General features: G+C 43.8%; 1 protein-coding gene and 1 long non-coding RNA gene across 4 annotated transcripts in view; one reads left to right on the top strand and one right to left on the bottom strand.

Moving 5' to 3' along the window:
* MCF2L2 (MCF.2 cell line derived transforming sequence-like 2) overlaps nucleotides 1-8,396 on the bottom strand; it is a 227,575-nt gene extending 219,179 nt beyond the window's left edge. For all 3 annotated transcript variants that reach the window (XM_029939799.1, XM_029939801.1, XM_029939800.1), the window contains exon 1: nucleotides 7,789-8,396. In XM_029939799.1, coding sequence (XP_029795659.1) covers nucleotides 7,789-7,864 — 76 coding nt within the window. In that variant the 5' untranslated portion in view covers nucleotides 7,865-8,396. The remainder of the gene's footprint in view (nucleotides 1-7,788) is intronic.
* On the top strand, nucleotides 7,366-8,119 carry LOC115291969. The gene is made up of 2 exons (XR_003908741.1): nucleotides 7,366-7,489; nucleotides 8,007-8,119. It is a non-coding gene; the product is annotated as an uncharacterized LOC115291969 (long non-coding RNA).
* Nucleotides 8,397-15,507: the final 7,111 nt, after the last annotated feature.

The raw sequence follows: 15,507 nt of genomic DNA, 5'->3' as shown, positions 1-15,507 counted from the left end.
CAAATCCTGATTTCTACATTTGGTAACACTATGGCTTTAAGCATGTTACTGAACTTAATTTATTCTTAGTTTTCTCATTTTTCAAAATGAGAGTAATAACACCTACTTTCCAGAATTGTAAAGATACAAAGGCATATGGAAAGGCCTAGCATTCAATAAATTTTACCCACTAATATTCCTAAATGGTAAAAGTTTAAACACATCTGCTTTGGGGTACCTGGGTGGCTCAGTCGGTAAAGCACCAACTTCGGCTCAGGTGATGATCTCATGGTTCGTGGGTTTGACCCCCACCCCCCATTAGGCTCTGTGCTGACAGCTCAGAGCCTGAAGCCTGCTTCAGATTCTGTGTCTCCCTCTCTCTCTGCTCCTCCCCCACTCACTCTCTGTCTCTCAAAATAAAATAATGAAGACATAAAAAAAATTTTTTAACATGTATGCTTCTTCTTAGACTTTCTAGTTTGTTTTTGTTTTGTTTTTACTTTTAGCTAATTAACGCACAGTGCAATATTGGTTTCAGGAGTAGAATTCAGGGATTCATCACTTACATACAACACCCAGTGCTCATCACAACAAGTGCCCTCCTTAATACCCATCACCCATCTAGCCCATCTCCCATCCACCTCCCTCAATCAATCCTCAATTTGTTCTCTATTGTTAAGAGTCTCTTGTGGTTTGCTTCCTTCTCTTTTCTTTTCCCTCAACTTCCCATATGTTCATCTGTTTTGATTCTTAATTTCCACATGAGTGAAAACATATGGTATTTATCTTTCTCTGATTAACTTATTTTGTTTAGCATAATACATTGTAGCTCAATCCACATCACTGCAAGTGGAAAGATTTCATTCTTTCCGGTGGCTGAGTAATAGTCCATTGTACATAATGGTGAGTGAGTGTCTCAGTCAGTTTAGTGTCTGACTCTTGATTTTGGCTCAGGTCATGATCTCACAGTTCTTGAGTTTGAGCCCCATATCAGGCTCTGTGCTAACAGCTCGGAGCCTGGAGCCTGCTTCAGATTCTATGTCATCCTCTATCTCTGCCCCTCCCTCACTTGTGCTTTGTCTCTCTCTTTGTCTCTCTCTCTCTCTCTCAAAAATAAAAATTCTAAAAATTTTCATTCATATATATATATATATATCACCTTCTTTATCCATTCATCAGTTGATGAACATTTGAGCTCTCCATCATTTGGCTATTTGTTGATAATGCTATAAAACATTGGAGTTTATGTACCCTTTTGAATCTGTACTTTTTTTTATCCTTTGGGTAAATACTCAGTAGTGTAATTACTAGATTTTAGAGTAGTTCTATTTTTAATTTTTTGAGGAACCTCCATACTGTTCTCTAGACTGAATGCAACAGTTTGCTTTCCCACCAACAGTGCATCTTCACCAACACCTGTGGTTTCTTCTGCTGTTAATTTTAGCTATTCTTTCTTTTTAAGTTTACTTATGTATTTCCAAGAGAGAAAGCATGAGTGGGGAAAGGGCAGAGAGAGAGGGTAAGAGAGTGAATCTGAAGCAAACTCCACACTGTCAGTGCAGAGCCTGATGTGAGGCTTGAACCTACAAACCATGAGATCATGACCTGAGCTAAAGTTGGACATTTAACCGACTGAGCCACCCAGTCACCCTAATTTTAGCCATTTTGATAGATGTGAGGTGGTATCTCATCGTGGTTTTAGTTTGTATTTCCCTGATGATGAGTGATGTTGATATCTTTTCATGTGTCTGTTAGCCGTCTGGATGTCTTTCTTCTTTGGGAAAGTGTCTATTCACGTCTCTTGCCCATTTCTTAACTGGGTTGTTTGTTTTCTGGATGTTGAGTTTGGTAAGTTCTTTATAGATTTTGGATAATAACCCCTTATCTGACATGTTATTTGCAAATACCTTCTCTCCTTCTGTAGGCTGCATTTTTGTTTTGCTGATTGTTTCCTTCACTATACAGAAGCTTTTTATCTTGATGAAGTCCCAATAGTTCATTTGTTTTTGTTTCCCTTGCCTTCTGCAACATAGATAGTAAGAAGTTACTCCAGCCAAGGTCAAAGCAGTTGCTGCCTGCTTTCTCCTCTAGGATTTTGATGGTTTCCTGTCTCACATTTAGGTCTTTCATCCATTTTGAATTTACTTTTGTGTATGGTGTAAGAAAGTGGTCCAGTTTCATTCTTCTGCATGTTGCCATCCAGTTTTCCCAGCCCAATTTGTTGAAGAGACTGTCTCTTTTCCACTAGCTATTCTTTCCTGCTTTGTCGAAGATTAGTTGACCATATAGCTGTGGTTCCATTTCTCAGTTTTCTATTCTGTTCCACTGATCTATGTTGGTCTTTCTGGCTTCTTGCTTGAAGTCTGTATCTACATATAGGCTAACTCCACAGGTGTTTTTCAAAGGCAGACAACATAGAATCCTGGTCTCAAGGCCAGCAGTGAGTGAACTGGAGGACTAAAGCTTTAGTAATGCATCTGTTGGAAGGAGATGAGACTCCCTGGGTACAAGCTCAGGCACAACTGAGAACACACTGGAAATAGAAACCATTGTTGGGAGGTCCTCTCTGAAACTAGGAGGAAGAACACTTGCTGGCAGCAATACATCCCTCTCCTGTGCTTTTATAACCTGCCACCACCAGTGGAAAGACCTCGAGGTTGTCCCATGTACCAAGAGTCAGCAATACTCGGGCAGTTGGGCTTTGCTTCTGAGTTTTACATTTGGTACTGCAGAGAAGAAAGCAAAGGTGTGGCCTGAGGCAGGGAAAACATAAACTCTTCTCCAAAGCAGCATATGAGGATTAGCCTTCAACCCTACTGAATAGACTTCCACAAGGAACAGATGGGTGCAAGAGAAAGAGAAGAATATCAATGGTGTCCCTGATGGACTAGGGCAAAGGACACAGTAGGAGATGATGCTGTCCTTTTATCTAAAGTCATTCTCACTATCACTGCTTCTCAAGTTTCTCCCTCTAGCAGGTACTAGGGACTCACAAGGCACCATTTACACATTCATCTTCTACCAATCCTGTGAGTATTATTATCTGCATTTTACGTATGTGGGAGCCATGACTCAGAGGCAAAGTGATGTGCTAAAGGCTACACAGCTGTTTGCTGGCAAAGCCTGTGCATGGCCTTAATTCGAATCTGGAAAGGCAGGAATTATCACTGATATTCCCCACATTACAGAAGATGTCACCTCCAGAATCAATATTATTTAGACACCGATATTTGTAATTCCTAATTTAACAAATGACCATTTTCTGTAATATGTATATTTGTTATCACCATGATACCATTTTGGTTAATACTTGCTTGGTACCCTTTGCACAAAGCTGGAATTTTCCATCATACACACAATGGCATCCACTCAGTCTCTTTAGAGCACCACATTATATGTGAGTAAATTTAATGCCTGACTTAGGTTACCATTAAACTGGAATTCTATTCCTTCTCCTTCACCATCCCAAAATGGACAACTCAAAGGCATAAGTCACAGCATACATTACCAATGTTCAGTGAAGTAGTGAGGTAGCTGGCCTCCAAATTGGCAACTGTGGTAGCAGAAAAACTCCTTAAACCCTAATCCCACCCCAAGATATCTGCATCCTCATACCCAGATGCTGTGTAGGTCTGAAAATTAAGGTTGCAGATGGAATTAAGGCTGCTAATCAGCTGACCTTAAAATAAGGAGAGCCCAATGAAATCATAAGAGTCTTTAAAATTAGAAAAGGGAAGCAAAAGAGAGAACCATAGAGATGGCAACACAAGAAAGACCGGCCAAATGCAATCCTGAAAAAGAAAACCAAAGCTGGAAGCATCACAATCCCAGACTTCAAGATGTATTACAAAGCTGTCATCATCTAGACAGTATGGTACTGGCACAAAAACAGACACTTAGATCAATGGAACAGAACAGAGAATCCAGAAATGGACCCACAAACATATGGCCAACTAGTCTTTGACAAAGCAGAAAAGGATATCCAATGAAATAAAGACAGTCTCTTCAGCAAATGGTGTTGGGAAAACTGGACAGCAACAGCAGGAAAATGAATCTGGACCACTTTCTTACACCATACACAAAAAAAACTCAATGGATGAAAGACCTAAATGTAAGACAGGAAGCCATCAAAATCCTAGAGGAGAAGCAGCTAAAAACCTCTTGGACCTTGGCCACAGCAACTTCTTATTCAACACATCCAGAGGCAAAGAAAACAAAAGACAAAAATGAACTATGAGACACCATCAAGATAAAAAGTGAAGGAAACAAACAGCAAAACCAAAAGGCAAACAACAGAATGGGAGAAGATATTTGCAAATGACATATCAGATAAAGGGTAAGTATCCAAAATCTATAAAGAACTTACCAAACTCAACACACAGAAAACAAATAATCTAGTGAAGAAATTGGCAGAAGACATGATAATGGACATTTTTCCCAAGAATACATCCAGAAAGCTAACAGACACATGAAAAAATGCTCAACCTCACTCATTATCAGGGAAATACAAATTAAAACCACAATAAAATACCACATCACATCCGTCAGAATGGCTAAAATTAACAACTCAGGCGATGACTGATATTGGCAGGGAACAGAGAAAGAGGATCTCCTGCACTGCTGGTGGGAATGCAAACTGGTGCAGCCCCTCTGGGAAACAGTATGGAGGTTCCTCAAAAAGTTAAAACTAGAACTACCCTACGACCCAGCAATTTCACTACTACGTATATATCTAAGGGATACAGGTATGCTGTTTCAAAGGGGCACATGCACCCCAATGTTTCTGGTAGCACTATCAACAGTAGCCGAAGTATGGAAAGAGCCCAAATGTCCAACGATGGATAAAGAAGATGTGGTATATAAGTATAATGGAGTATTACTCGGCAATCAAAAAGAATGAAATCTTGCCATTTGCAACAACCTGGATGGAAGTAGAGGTTATTAAGCTACATGAAATAAGTTAATCAGAGAAAGACACCATAAGACTTCACTCATATGTGGAATTTAACATACAAAATGGATGAACATAAGGGAAGGGAAGCAAAAATAATATAAAAACAGAGAGGGAGACAAAACATTAAGGACTCTTTTCTTATTTTTAATTTTTTTAAACATTTACTTATTATTGAAAGAGAGACAGAGCATGAGCAGGGGAGGGACAGAGAGGGAAAGACAGAATCTGAAGCAGGTTCCAGGCTCTGAGTTATCAGCACAGAGCCTGATGTGGGGCTCGAAACCACAAACTGTGGGATCATGACCTAAGCCAAAGTCGACACTCAACCAACTGAGCCACCCAGGTGCCCGAAAAGAGACTCTTAAATACAGACAACAAATTAGAGTTGCTGGAGCAGCGGTGGGTGCAGGGATGGGCTAAATGGGTAAGGGGCATTAAGGAAGACACCCTTACCCTTGGGATGAGCACTGGGTATTATACATAGGAGATGAATCATTGGAATCTACTTCTGAAAACATTATTGCACTATATGCTAACTAACTTGGATATAAATTAAAAATTATAAATAAGTAAGTAAGTAAGACCAGCCAGATATTGTTGACTTAGGAGCAAGATGGAGGAAAGAGGCCACAAGCCTAGGATGGATTCTCCCACAGCACCATCAGAAAAGAATGCTGCTCTGCTGAAATCCTGACTTCAGCCTGGTGAGACCTCTGTCAATGTCTGAGCTACAAAACTGTTAAGAAAATGAATCTGTGCTGTTTTAAGCCACTACTGTTGTGGTAATTTGTTATAGCAACATAGAAAATGGATACAGAAACCAATATTTCCATGCCTCATGAGTGGGCAGGCCAATCCTCCCATTGAGAGAAGGAGCTTGTGCCCCCTTCCCTTGAATCTGGGCTGGGCCTGGGACTGCTTTGACCAAACGTACTTGGAAGAAGTGACTTAATAGGACATCAAACCCAGTCATCAAGAAGTCCTGGCAGCTTCTGCTTCATCCCTATCAGAGACCTGAGCTCTGAGGAAAGACCTGGAGAAAGGGCCACAGGGAGAGGACCTGGAAGATGAGATGCCACCATGGAGAGAGAGACCACAAGAGGAAACATCAAAGTGCCATACGCACAGCCCCAGTTGCCATCTGATTACAACAGCTTGAGAGAATTATGAAAAATAATTAAAGGGTTGCTGTTTTAATGCACTAACTTTTGGAGTCATTTGTTACATAACAACAGATAAATGAAACAGCAAAACACTATCCCACAACAGCAACAACAAAAGTTCATGGCCTATTATACATGTTGTATCACAAGAATAAATCCAGTTTAAATAGGCCTTCTAAGGAGAAGTAATTTTCACTGAAGAAATCAGTATATGATTTTCACTCTGGAGTCTGTGTTGAAAACCTGGGGAATCTTGCCATCTTAACAATAATAAGTCTAATCTGTGAACGTGGCATGTCTTCCCATTTATTTGGCTCTCTTAATTTCTTTCAACAATGATTTATAGTTCTTAGATGACATGTTTTCACCTTTCATTAAATGTATTCCTGAGTATTTTTGTTCTTTTTGATGGTACTGTAAATTGGATTTTCTTAATTTCACTACTCATTCCCTACATCACAATTTCACACACATGTACAATTTCAAGCACAGGCATTTCACATGAAATATTTCACATTCAACCTTCCCCAGTAGAATTCAACTGACCTTTGTCTTAAAGAAAAACCAGTTCAGCAGCCACTTTGGCACCAGAAACATATTTTAAAATGAATCATCAAAACTGCGTCTTTCTAGATAAATCATCTTCACAAATATACCCCTATATGCATATCATTCAAGACGTATATCATTATTGCACTAAATTCATTGGACTACGGTGCTCAAAGGGCAATCATAGTTCATTAACTGAAGCAAAACGTAACATACAAATGCTAAGAAGGCGTTTTAGCAAATGAGTGGAACACTGAGGTCAAAACTTCCTCACTTGAGCAGTAAAAACTAATTGGCATTATGGAAGGACTGCGAAGTTAAGTGACCAACACTGCAAATATCCCCGATAATTCTAGTCATCAACATCCAAAGGATTCCTATCCGAATGTGTTATTTGGGGAGGCCCAGGGGAGGGGTGGGGGAAGAAACTGCTGCGAAGGAATCAACGCACCACCGTCTCAGTGTCCTCTTTACTAAATAGGGCCTGTCCTTCCACCACAACCCCTATTTCAGGAGCAAGGCATTCATGTTCTGCTGCCCTCTTTTAACTCAACGCAAGAGGGTCCACAGTGGTCAGTGCCTTGAAGCTTGGAAAGCTTCTCACTGGGGTTCACCACGGGTGTGCTGACACCTCCAGGCGGTACGTCCAGCCGGCCGGGGAGCCAGGCTGTGCAGCGACCCTCTATGGAACTGCGTTTCACCACGCGAGCCTGGGAACGCGCCTTGGGCGGTTAACAGTACTTTCTGCCGGAAAGCACCGGCATTCGTCCCTCAAGTTCCCTCTCCCTTCTCTTCATCTCGTAAAACGGCGACACAACTCCCCACCCCGGCCGAGTCAGCGCAGGTAACGGATCCTCACAGCCCAGCTGCCCCCGGGGGACTAGGCACCTACCTGGTGAAGGCACCTGCCCCCGGCCTGCCCTGCCCTTGCTGGGCGTGGGGACCCCAGGGATGCCCCGCACTAGCCGCCCCACCACCACCACCACAGCAGCGAGGCCGAGAGGCCGGGCCCGCGCCCCACGGCCTTCCCACGGAGGGCGCTGCCCCCGGGCTGCGGGCGAGCGCCGGGAGGACCGGCTCCCGAGACTACGCCCCCACCTCCATTAATAAAACGCAAGGGGAAAAAAAAAAAGCTCCATTTACCGACATGAGTGATCACTGTGGCCAGACGCCGGCTGAGCTCCTGGGGGGCCATTTCTTCCTTTAACCAAAATAGCATTTCACCGAAAAGCCACTCGGCATATAAACAAAACAAAGCAACAGGAAAGTGTTTCTACTGCTGTTAATGGGTGGTGTTGCAAAAACATCTCCTCCCGAGGATGCGATGCCCTCACATTCTTTCTCTCTCTCTCTCTCTTCAGGCACAAAACGAGTCACTCCCAGAGCCCAGGCCAACTTTCCTGGGCTGCTCGGCCAGCCACGCCCTGCGAGGGATTGTTTTAAAGATTAAAGTCCAGCAGCTTTCCCAACGTAATGTCTGGTTTGAGAGAGAGGGAAACAGCAGTTGTGGAGGGGGGAAAGCAAGTCTTCCCAAAGCTCGCCGTAACCGCCCGTCAAGCTTCGCCAGACGAGGAAGCGCAGAGGTTTCGGGATTTGCGGTCGGGGTGGGTCGGGTCTTCGGCGCCGCCTTCCGGGAGGATCGGGAAGAAGGATGCTCGGCCGGCAGGCGCGAAGGGCGGAGGAGCGAAGAAGCGGAGGAGCGGAGGCGACCGGCGGCCCGAGGCGCCGACCCCGGTGCGCTGCCCGCCTCCCGCCCCGCGGCGCGCACGGAGCTCGGGTCTCCGCGCCCACCTCTCCCCGCCCCCCGCAGCGCGCACGCGCCCGAGCACCATCTGTTGCCAAGGGGAGAAACCGCTCCTTGCCCTACGGTGAGCCCGAGCCGCGGTCGCCGAAATGGGGGCGACTCAGGGTCTGTCCTCGCCGCTGTGAGGGAGAGGAGGCAGCGATCTCGGCGCTCCTGCCATTACCCGGCTTCTGAACGCCGGCCTCGGCGCCCCTCCTTGCCCGCCAGGTGTCTGCGGAGCAGCCGAGGCGAGAAGAGAGCTGACGGAGAGACGTGCCGTCATCCCACCGGGGCTGTTGCTCGCGCCCCAGCCGCCCGGGTTGTCGCACGCAGTTATCAGCGTGCACTAGGCGCACTCTCACTTAGAGCCAGAGGCGCGGACTGTGCGCGGACAAGACTGGGCACGCATGTGCGACACATATCTCCACCGTGTGGGCCTTTTCCTTTGTGCAACTACTCCAGGGCGTCACCGCTCCGTCTGCCACAGTCAGGCGCGCCAATGCTCCATCCTAGAAATGCTCTGGCACCAGCCCCCCACTGGGCCTTCCTCCCTGTCAGCCCCGGGAGCATCTTCCAGCAGCTATCCCACGTTGATCGCTGTCCCGCTGCTTCCTCAGGAAAAAGACTAATCCAGCTCAGCAGAACTTCAAGGTAAAAGCATGAGCAAATGCTAATCTGGTCAGGTTGTTCTCCAATCCACTCTACAAAGGGGGACCCTGAGTATCTGGTCACAAGAATGCCAGGACCATCCCAGGTACTGAGCCGATGTCTGGAAGCTCAGCTTTCCTCTTTTACATGTAAAAAGCCAGGCCCCAAACACTCTGGATCCAATTTCTAGTAGTAGCCACTCATCCCAGGGATTTGAGGACATTTGTAAATGCTTTCTGTAACGATTGTGAGCTGTGGCTAAGAGATGTTAGTTCACCTAGGGCCTGAGATTCATGTGAAAGGTTACTCTTGCCTTTCAGGTGTGGTCTCTTCACACTCTGCCTGCACAAGTAGAGCATGTTGCTTTTTCCAACTCCCTCAGGCCAAGGAATGACACTTAAGACAGAGCCAAGGAATGACAAGTAAGAAAGACATAATAAAGACACACAAGACGCTTGAGAAGGATCCGCTACCCAGTCAACCTGGGCTCCTCTTTTCTCTCAGTAAATGTTTAGTCAGCAGGGAATGTCTTACCAGAAGAATAGATACAGATAAAGGAAGGACGGAGCAGGAACAGCTTGCAACTGTGTGTGTGGGTAGATCTCCAGTGCCGTGGTCTCCTGATGCACTTGGCTGATGACCAGGAAGGCTCTGTCCTGCACATCTTTCTGGGACTTCATCAAGTCTCCTGTTCCCAGCACACTGAGAACAGAAGTCCGATAAGGGCAGTTCATGCGCAAGGTCCCAACAAGAGTAACCACTTTTATAGCAACTGCTTGCAAAATATTCAGAAAAAGGTTAAAGACAAAGAAGTACAGCAGCTTTGGATTGCATTTACATGGTGGTTTCTGCCTATTCAAGAGTCACAAGTATTTCTGAGGAAACAAAATGCAGCGTTTCTTGATAATAGTAGTCAGAAGCCTGGTGTCCAGTTGGAGATAGCTATTGAATTTTGATCACTAGAAACAAGCACATTGCTAAGGGGACAGATGACGTGTGGCATCCTGGACTTTGCAGATCAAATGACCTCAGCTTGCAGGGTTTGGCCTGGTCCTTATGTGTGAGAATCAGGAAAAGGGGGGAGATAGGTGAAGGGGTAAGGAAGAGGAGAAAGGAGAAGCTGATGAATAGGAATGATGGGAGAAAATGAAAGGGATACAAAAGAATCACACTCAGAGTGCTGCTGTCCTTTCCCACATCTGTACCTTCACAGTCTTCAAAGGTTTCCATGGAGATGAATTGTCTGAATTTATGGCAAGATGTAGCAGGCAGTGCTGTCCTCAGAAACCAAGTCTGCCCCTCATGTCTAATGCATGCTCTCCCAGGACCTCAACTGCTTCATCTGGGCTATGAGGGGGGTGTGTCTGTAAACTCCCTTTTCCAGTTCTGAAATCCTGTAATTGTAAACTAGGAAGATATGACTGCATAGTGTTCAATAGTCCATGCCTCCCCTTTCCCCCAAGAAAACAAATGGTCACTGTCTCCATTGCTCTTGTGAATATAGACATTCTTACTATGTTCTCTTCTTCCTGTCCACCATCCTTTCTGAGCCTCCTATTCTCCTTCCTATTTATGATCTATTTCCTGTCTCTGACAAATCACATTGCTCCAATATCTGGCAAAATCAAGGAACAAGCCAGAATAACCTGCCTCCTTCTCCAGTGAAAGAACTAGCAATCAGTCACATCTGCCGAACATCTATTATTGCCCAGGGTTGTGATAGGTAGCGCCCTATCACAGCAGGATGGTTCAACAACTGCCACTGCCACATTCTCAGTGACTGACTACTCTGTGCCTGGTGCAATGGTAGGCATTTCACAAACATCATTCAAGCCCCACAGCAACCCTCTAAGGGCTTTAGTCTCATTTTACAGATGTTGCTAGTACAAAGACAAAACTGTGTGTTACTAATCTATGAATCTAGACCATTCTCTGCCTTTGGGTAAAGATTTGCCTAAGCCTGGAAAGGTGAAACTATCCTCCAAGCACTGCAAAGATAGATTTCACCTCTGTGGGTGACCCCTCAGCGCCACCTCTCACAATGAAGAGGAAAGACAGAGAATCCACTTTAGGTGACACAGATGAGGGTGAGGGATGCCTGGGCATCACAGGGTTACCCATTTGAGTCTAGATCAGTGATTTTCAAACTAGCAGAATCACCTAAAATATAGGTTTGGATTTTTTAAAATACAGAGTCCTGGCCCCCACGTCCAGAGATGTGACTCAGTAGTGTGGAATAAGACCTGAGAAATTTTTAACAAGTCCCCAGGAGCCTAAGTCAGACGCTTAACCGACTAAGCTACACAGGTGCCGTGAAAGAGAGAATCTTAAGCAGACTTCATGCTCAGCAGGGAGCCCAACATCGTTTGGGCTCACTCTCACAACCCTGAGATAGATCATGACCTGAGTTGAAATCAAAAGTCAGACACTTGGGGCGCCTGGGTGGCTCAGTCGGTTAAGCCTCCGACTTTGGCTCAGGTCAGATCTCACGTTCGTGGGTTCGAGCCCTGCGTCAGGCTCTGTGCTGACAGCTGGCTCAGAGCCTGGAGCCTGCTTCCGGTTCTGTGCCTCCTCTCTCTATCCCTCCCCCTCTCATGCTCTGTCTCTCTCTGTATCAAAAATAAATAAAAAACATTAAAAAATTTAAAAAAAGAAAGTCAGACACTTAAAAAACTGAGCCTCCCAGGCACCCCCTTATTCTTTTAGAGATGTATACTAAATTTTTAGGGACAAAACATCATTGTAATTTTAACTGCCTTAGCAAAGAGCATAAATGAGAGAAATACTGGGAAATGTTCATAATTGTTAAAGCAAGGCGGTATATGGGTTTGTTTTACTACTATGTATTCTTTTTACTTTTATTCATGTTTAAATATTTTTCATAATAAGTTTTTTAGAATGATTGTTTGGACCTACTCAATTGTTTTTATGACCCACTGCTACCAACTGTTTAAAAAAATTCTGTGCTAAGGTAGAGCACAGAGAGGAAAACAGGAAAGCAGAGAGAGAAGAGGAAGAGAGATGATAGAGAAAAGGGAAGGAGAGTGGGGAGAGAAAAGGGAAGGAGAGTGGGGAGGTGGCAGGAGATGGAAGGTAACGCAGGGAGAAGTGCACTGTGGGAGGTGATAAGAACCACGATTGCCTCATGATAATACCCCTCTATCGGCTTCTTCCTCCACATCCCACTCGATCTTCACTGTACTTTCCCCATTGATCCCTGGGCTACTTGGCAAGGAAAATACCTTATTCACCTCTGTAAACCCCACAGTTCCTGGAACAAGTCCAAAATTAGAGAACATCCATCAGTCAAAGCTTCTCATTTCACAAAGGACTTGGACCTGCCTCAACAACGCAATGTTGCCTGTTTCCCCCCGTGTTGCGTGGCCGGGTAGCCCTCTCTGTGCTGCAAGGCCAGCTGTTCTAATATGGAAGACCACACTGGTATTCTTGTCTACGGGGTCATGCCATGTACCATGTGCTGCACGGCTGACTGGGTAGGTGAACCCAAGAAAAGTGAAGTCACCTGGGCTCAGACCTTCCTGACAGTTATTCCACTGCCATCTGTGTCTTATGAAACCAGCTGCTCCTGGCGCAGGGGAGCATGTGAGTATGCAAATGCATAGACTTGGAGGGGAACAGCACCCTTGCCTTGATCTCTGGACTTCCACTCTCCTCTTTCATATGTGTCTTTCCTCAAATTTAATCTATTGTCAAAATAATGTATTTTCTTTGCAGAACATATTAGCAAAGTACAGAAAACTGAAAAGAAGAGGTAGGAAAAAGGAGAGATGGAGAATCGATCATAATTCCACCACCCATAGCCAAAACCACTTGGAATTTTCAAAGTGTATTTGATGAGTTATTTTTATTAATAGACTATCAGAGCAGTTTTAGGCTTGCAGAAAATTTGAACTGAAAGTACTGAAAATTCCCATAAACCCACTCCCTCAAAACAGTCTCTTTTATTAGTATGGTACATGTGTTACAATTGATGAACCAATATAGATACATCATTATTAACTAAAGTCTACAATTTACATTATGGTTCACTCTTCCAGTTGTACTGTTCTTTGGGTTTTGACTAATGCATAATGTCATGTATGTACAATTAACATACAGAATAGTTTCACTGCCTCAAAAATCTATGCTCCACTGATTCATCCTCCCTTCCCCTCAAATTTGAAGGAATCCCTAATACTTTTATTGTCTCCATAGTTTTGTCTCTTCCAGAATGTCATATAGTTGGAATCATACAGTATGTAGCCTTATCAGACTGGCCACCCACACTTGGCAATATGCATTTAAGTTTCATCTGTGTCTTTTTATGGCTTGTTAAGTCATTTTCTTAACACTGAGTAGTATTTCTTATATTCTGTTGTGTAGAGGTATCTGCTTATCCATTCACCTACAGAAGAACATCTGGGTTGTTTTCAGTTGCAGGCAATTATTAATAAGGCTGCTGTAAACAGTGTGCACAGGTTTTATGTGGGCTTCAATTTCTAAATCATTTGGGTAAATACCTATGAACGCAATTGTTGGACTGCATGGTAAGACTATCTTTACTTTTGTAAGAAACTAAAACTCTGTGTGTGTGTGTGTGTGTGTGTGTGTGTATGTGTTTTAAGGAGGCTTCACATAAAGCCCAATGCAGAGCCCAACATGGAACCCAACACAGGACTTGAACTCATGACCCCAACATCAAGACCTGAGCTAGGGGCACAGGGGTGGCCCAGGTGGCTAAGCATCTGACTTCAGCTCAGGTCATGATCTCACAGTTCATGAGTTCAAGCCCCGTGTCAGGCTCTCTTCTGTCAGGGCAGTAGGTTCTTGTCTCCCTCTCCCTCTGCCACTCCCCCACTCAAGCGCGCACTCTCTCTCTCCCTCAAAAAAACAAAACAAAACAAAACAAAACCTTAAAAATAATCTAAAAAAAAAAAAAAGACCTGAGCCAAGATCAAGAATCAGATGCTCAACCAGCTGAGCCACTCAGGTGTCCCAAAACTACAAACTGACTTGTAAAAGCATTTACATCCCCATCAACAATGAATGAGAGTTCTTGTTGGTTCACATCCTAACCAGAATTTGGTGTTTTCAGCACTTTAGATTTTGACCATTCTAATAGGTATTCACGATACATCATAGTAGTTTAAACTGGCAACTACCTAATGACATACGATGGTGAGCAACTTTTTGTATGCTTATCTGTATATCTTCTTTGGTGAGGTATCTGCCCACTTTTTAATTAGGTTGTTTGTCTTCTTATTGTTGAGTTTTAAGAGTGCTTTGTATATTTTGGACATAAGTCCTTGATCAGATATATGTTTCGCAGATATTTTCTCCTAGTCTGTGGTTTGTCCTTTCATTCTCTTAACAATGCCTCTTGCTGAGCTGAAGATTTTAATTTTAATGAAGAACAGTTTATCAATTTTTTTCTTTCATGGATCATCTTTTGCTGTTGTATCTAAAAGTCATTAGTAGGGGTGCCTGGGTGGCTCAGTCAGTTAAGCATCCAACTCTTGATTTCGGCTCAGGTCATGATCCCAGTGTTGGGGGATCAAGCCCCATGTTGAGCTCCACGCTGAGCATGGAGCTTGCTTTGGATTCTCTCTCTGTCTCTATCTCTTTCTCTCTCTCTCTCTCTGTCCCCTCCCCCACTCATTCTCTCTCTCTCTCTCTCTCTCTCTCTCTCTCTCTCTCAAGTAAAAAATAATAATAAAATAAATAAATAAATAAGAATCATGACCAAACCCAAGGTCACCTAGATTTTCTTTTTTTCTTTTTTATTGTTTTAATTTTTAAATTTTGTTTTATTTATTTATTTTTGCTTTGCTAGCTTATTTCTGAGAGAGAGAGAGAGAGATTGCACACAAGCAGGGGATGGACAGAGAGAGAGAGGAGACACAGACTCCAGGGTCTAAGCTGTCAGCACAGAGACTGACAAGGGACTCAAACTCACAAACTGTGAGATCATGACCTGAGCCAAAGTTGGATGCTTAACTGACTGAGCCACCCAGGTGCCCCTAGATTTTCTCATGTTTTCTTCTAAAAGGTCTATAGTTTTGTGTGTTACATTTAGGTCTATATCCATTCTTAGATAATTTTTGTTAAAAATGTAAGGTTAGGGGTTCGTGGGTGGCTCAATTGGTTAAGCAGCCAGCTTCGGCTCAGGTCATGATCTCGCAGTTCGTGGGTCGAGCCCGTGTCAGGCTCTGTGCTGACAGCTCAGAGCCTGAAACCTGCTTCAGATTCTGTGTCTCCCTCTCTCTCTGACCCTTCCCTGCTCGTGCTCTCTTTGTCTCTCAAAAATAAATTTTAAAAATTAAAAAAAACTGCTTGCTTTATTTTTTTTTAGAATTTAAAATTCTTTTATTTTTAGTTAAAAATGTGTTTTTTTACTTTATAAAGTTTCATATTTTTTAACATATGCAATT

This window comes from Suricata suricatta, chromosome 5 (genome assembly GCF_006229205.1).
Source record: "Suricata suricatta isolate VVHF042 chromosome 5, meerkat_22Aug2017_6uvM2_HiC, whole genome shotgun sequence".
Taxonomy (NCBI): domain Eukaryota; kingdom Metazoa; phylum Chordata; class Mammalia; order Carnivora; family Herpestidae; genus Suricata; species Suricata suricatta.
The sequence above is the reverse complement of the archived record's forward strand: the minus strand, read 5'-3'. Positions and strand labels throughout refer to the sequence as shown.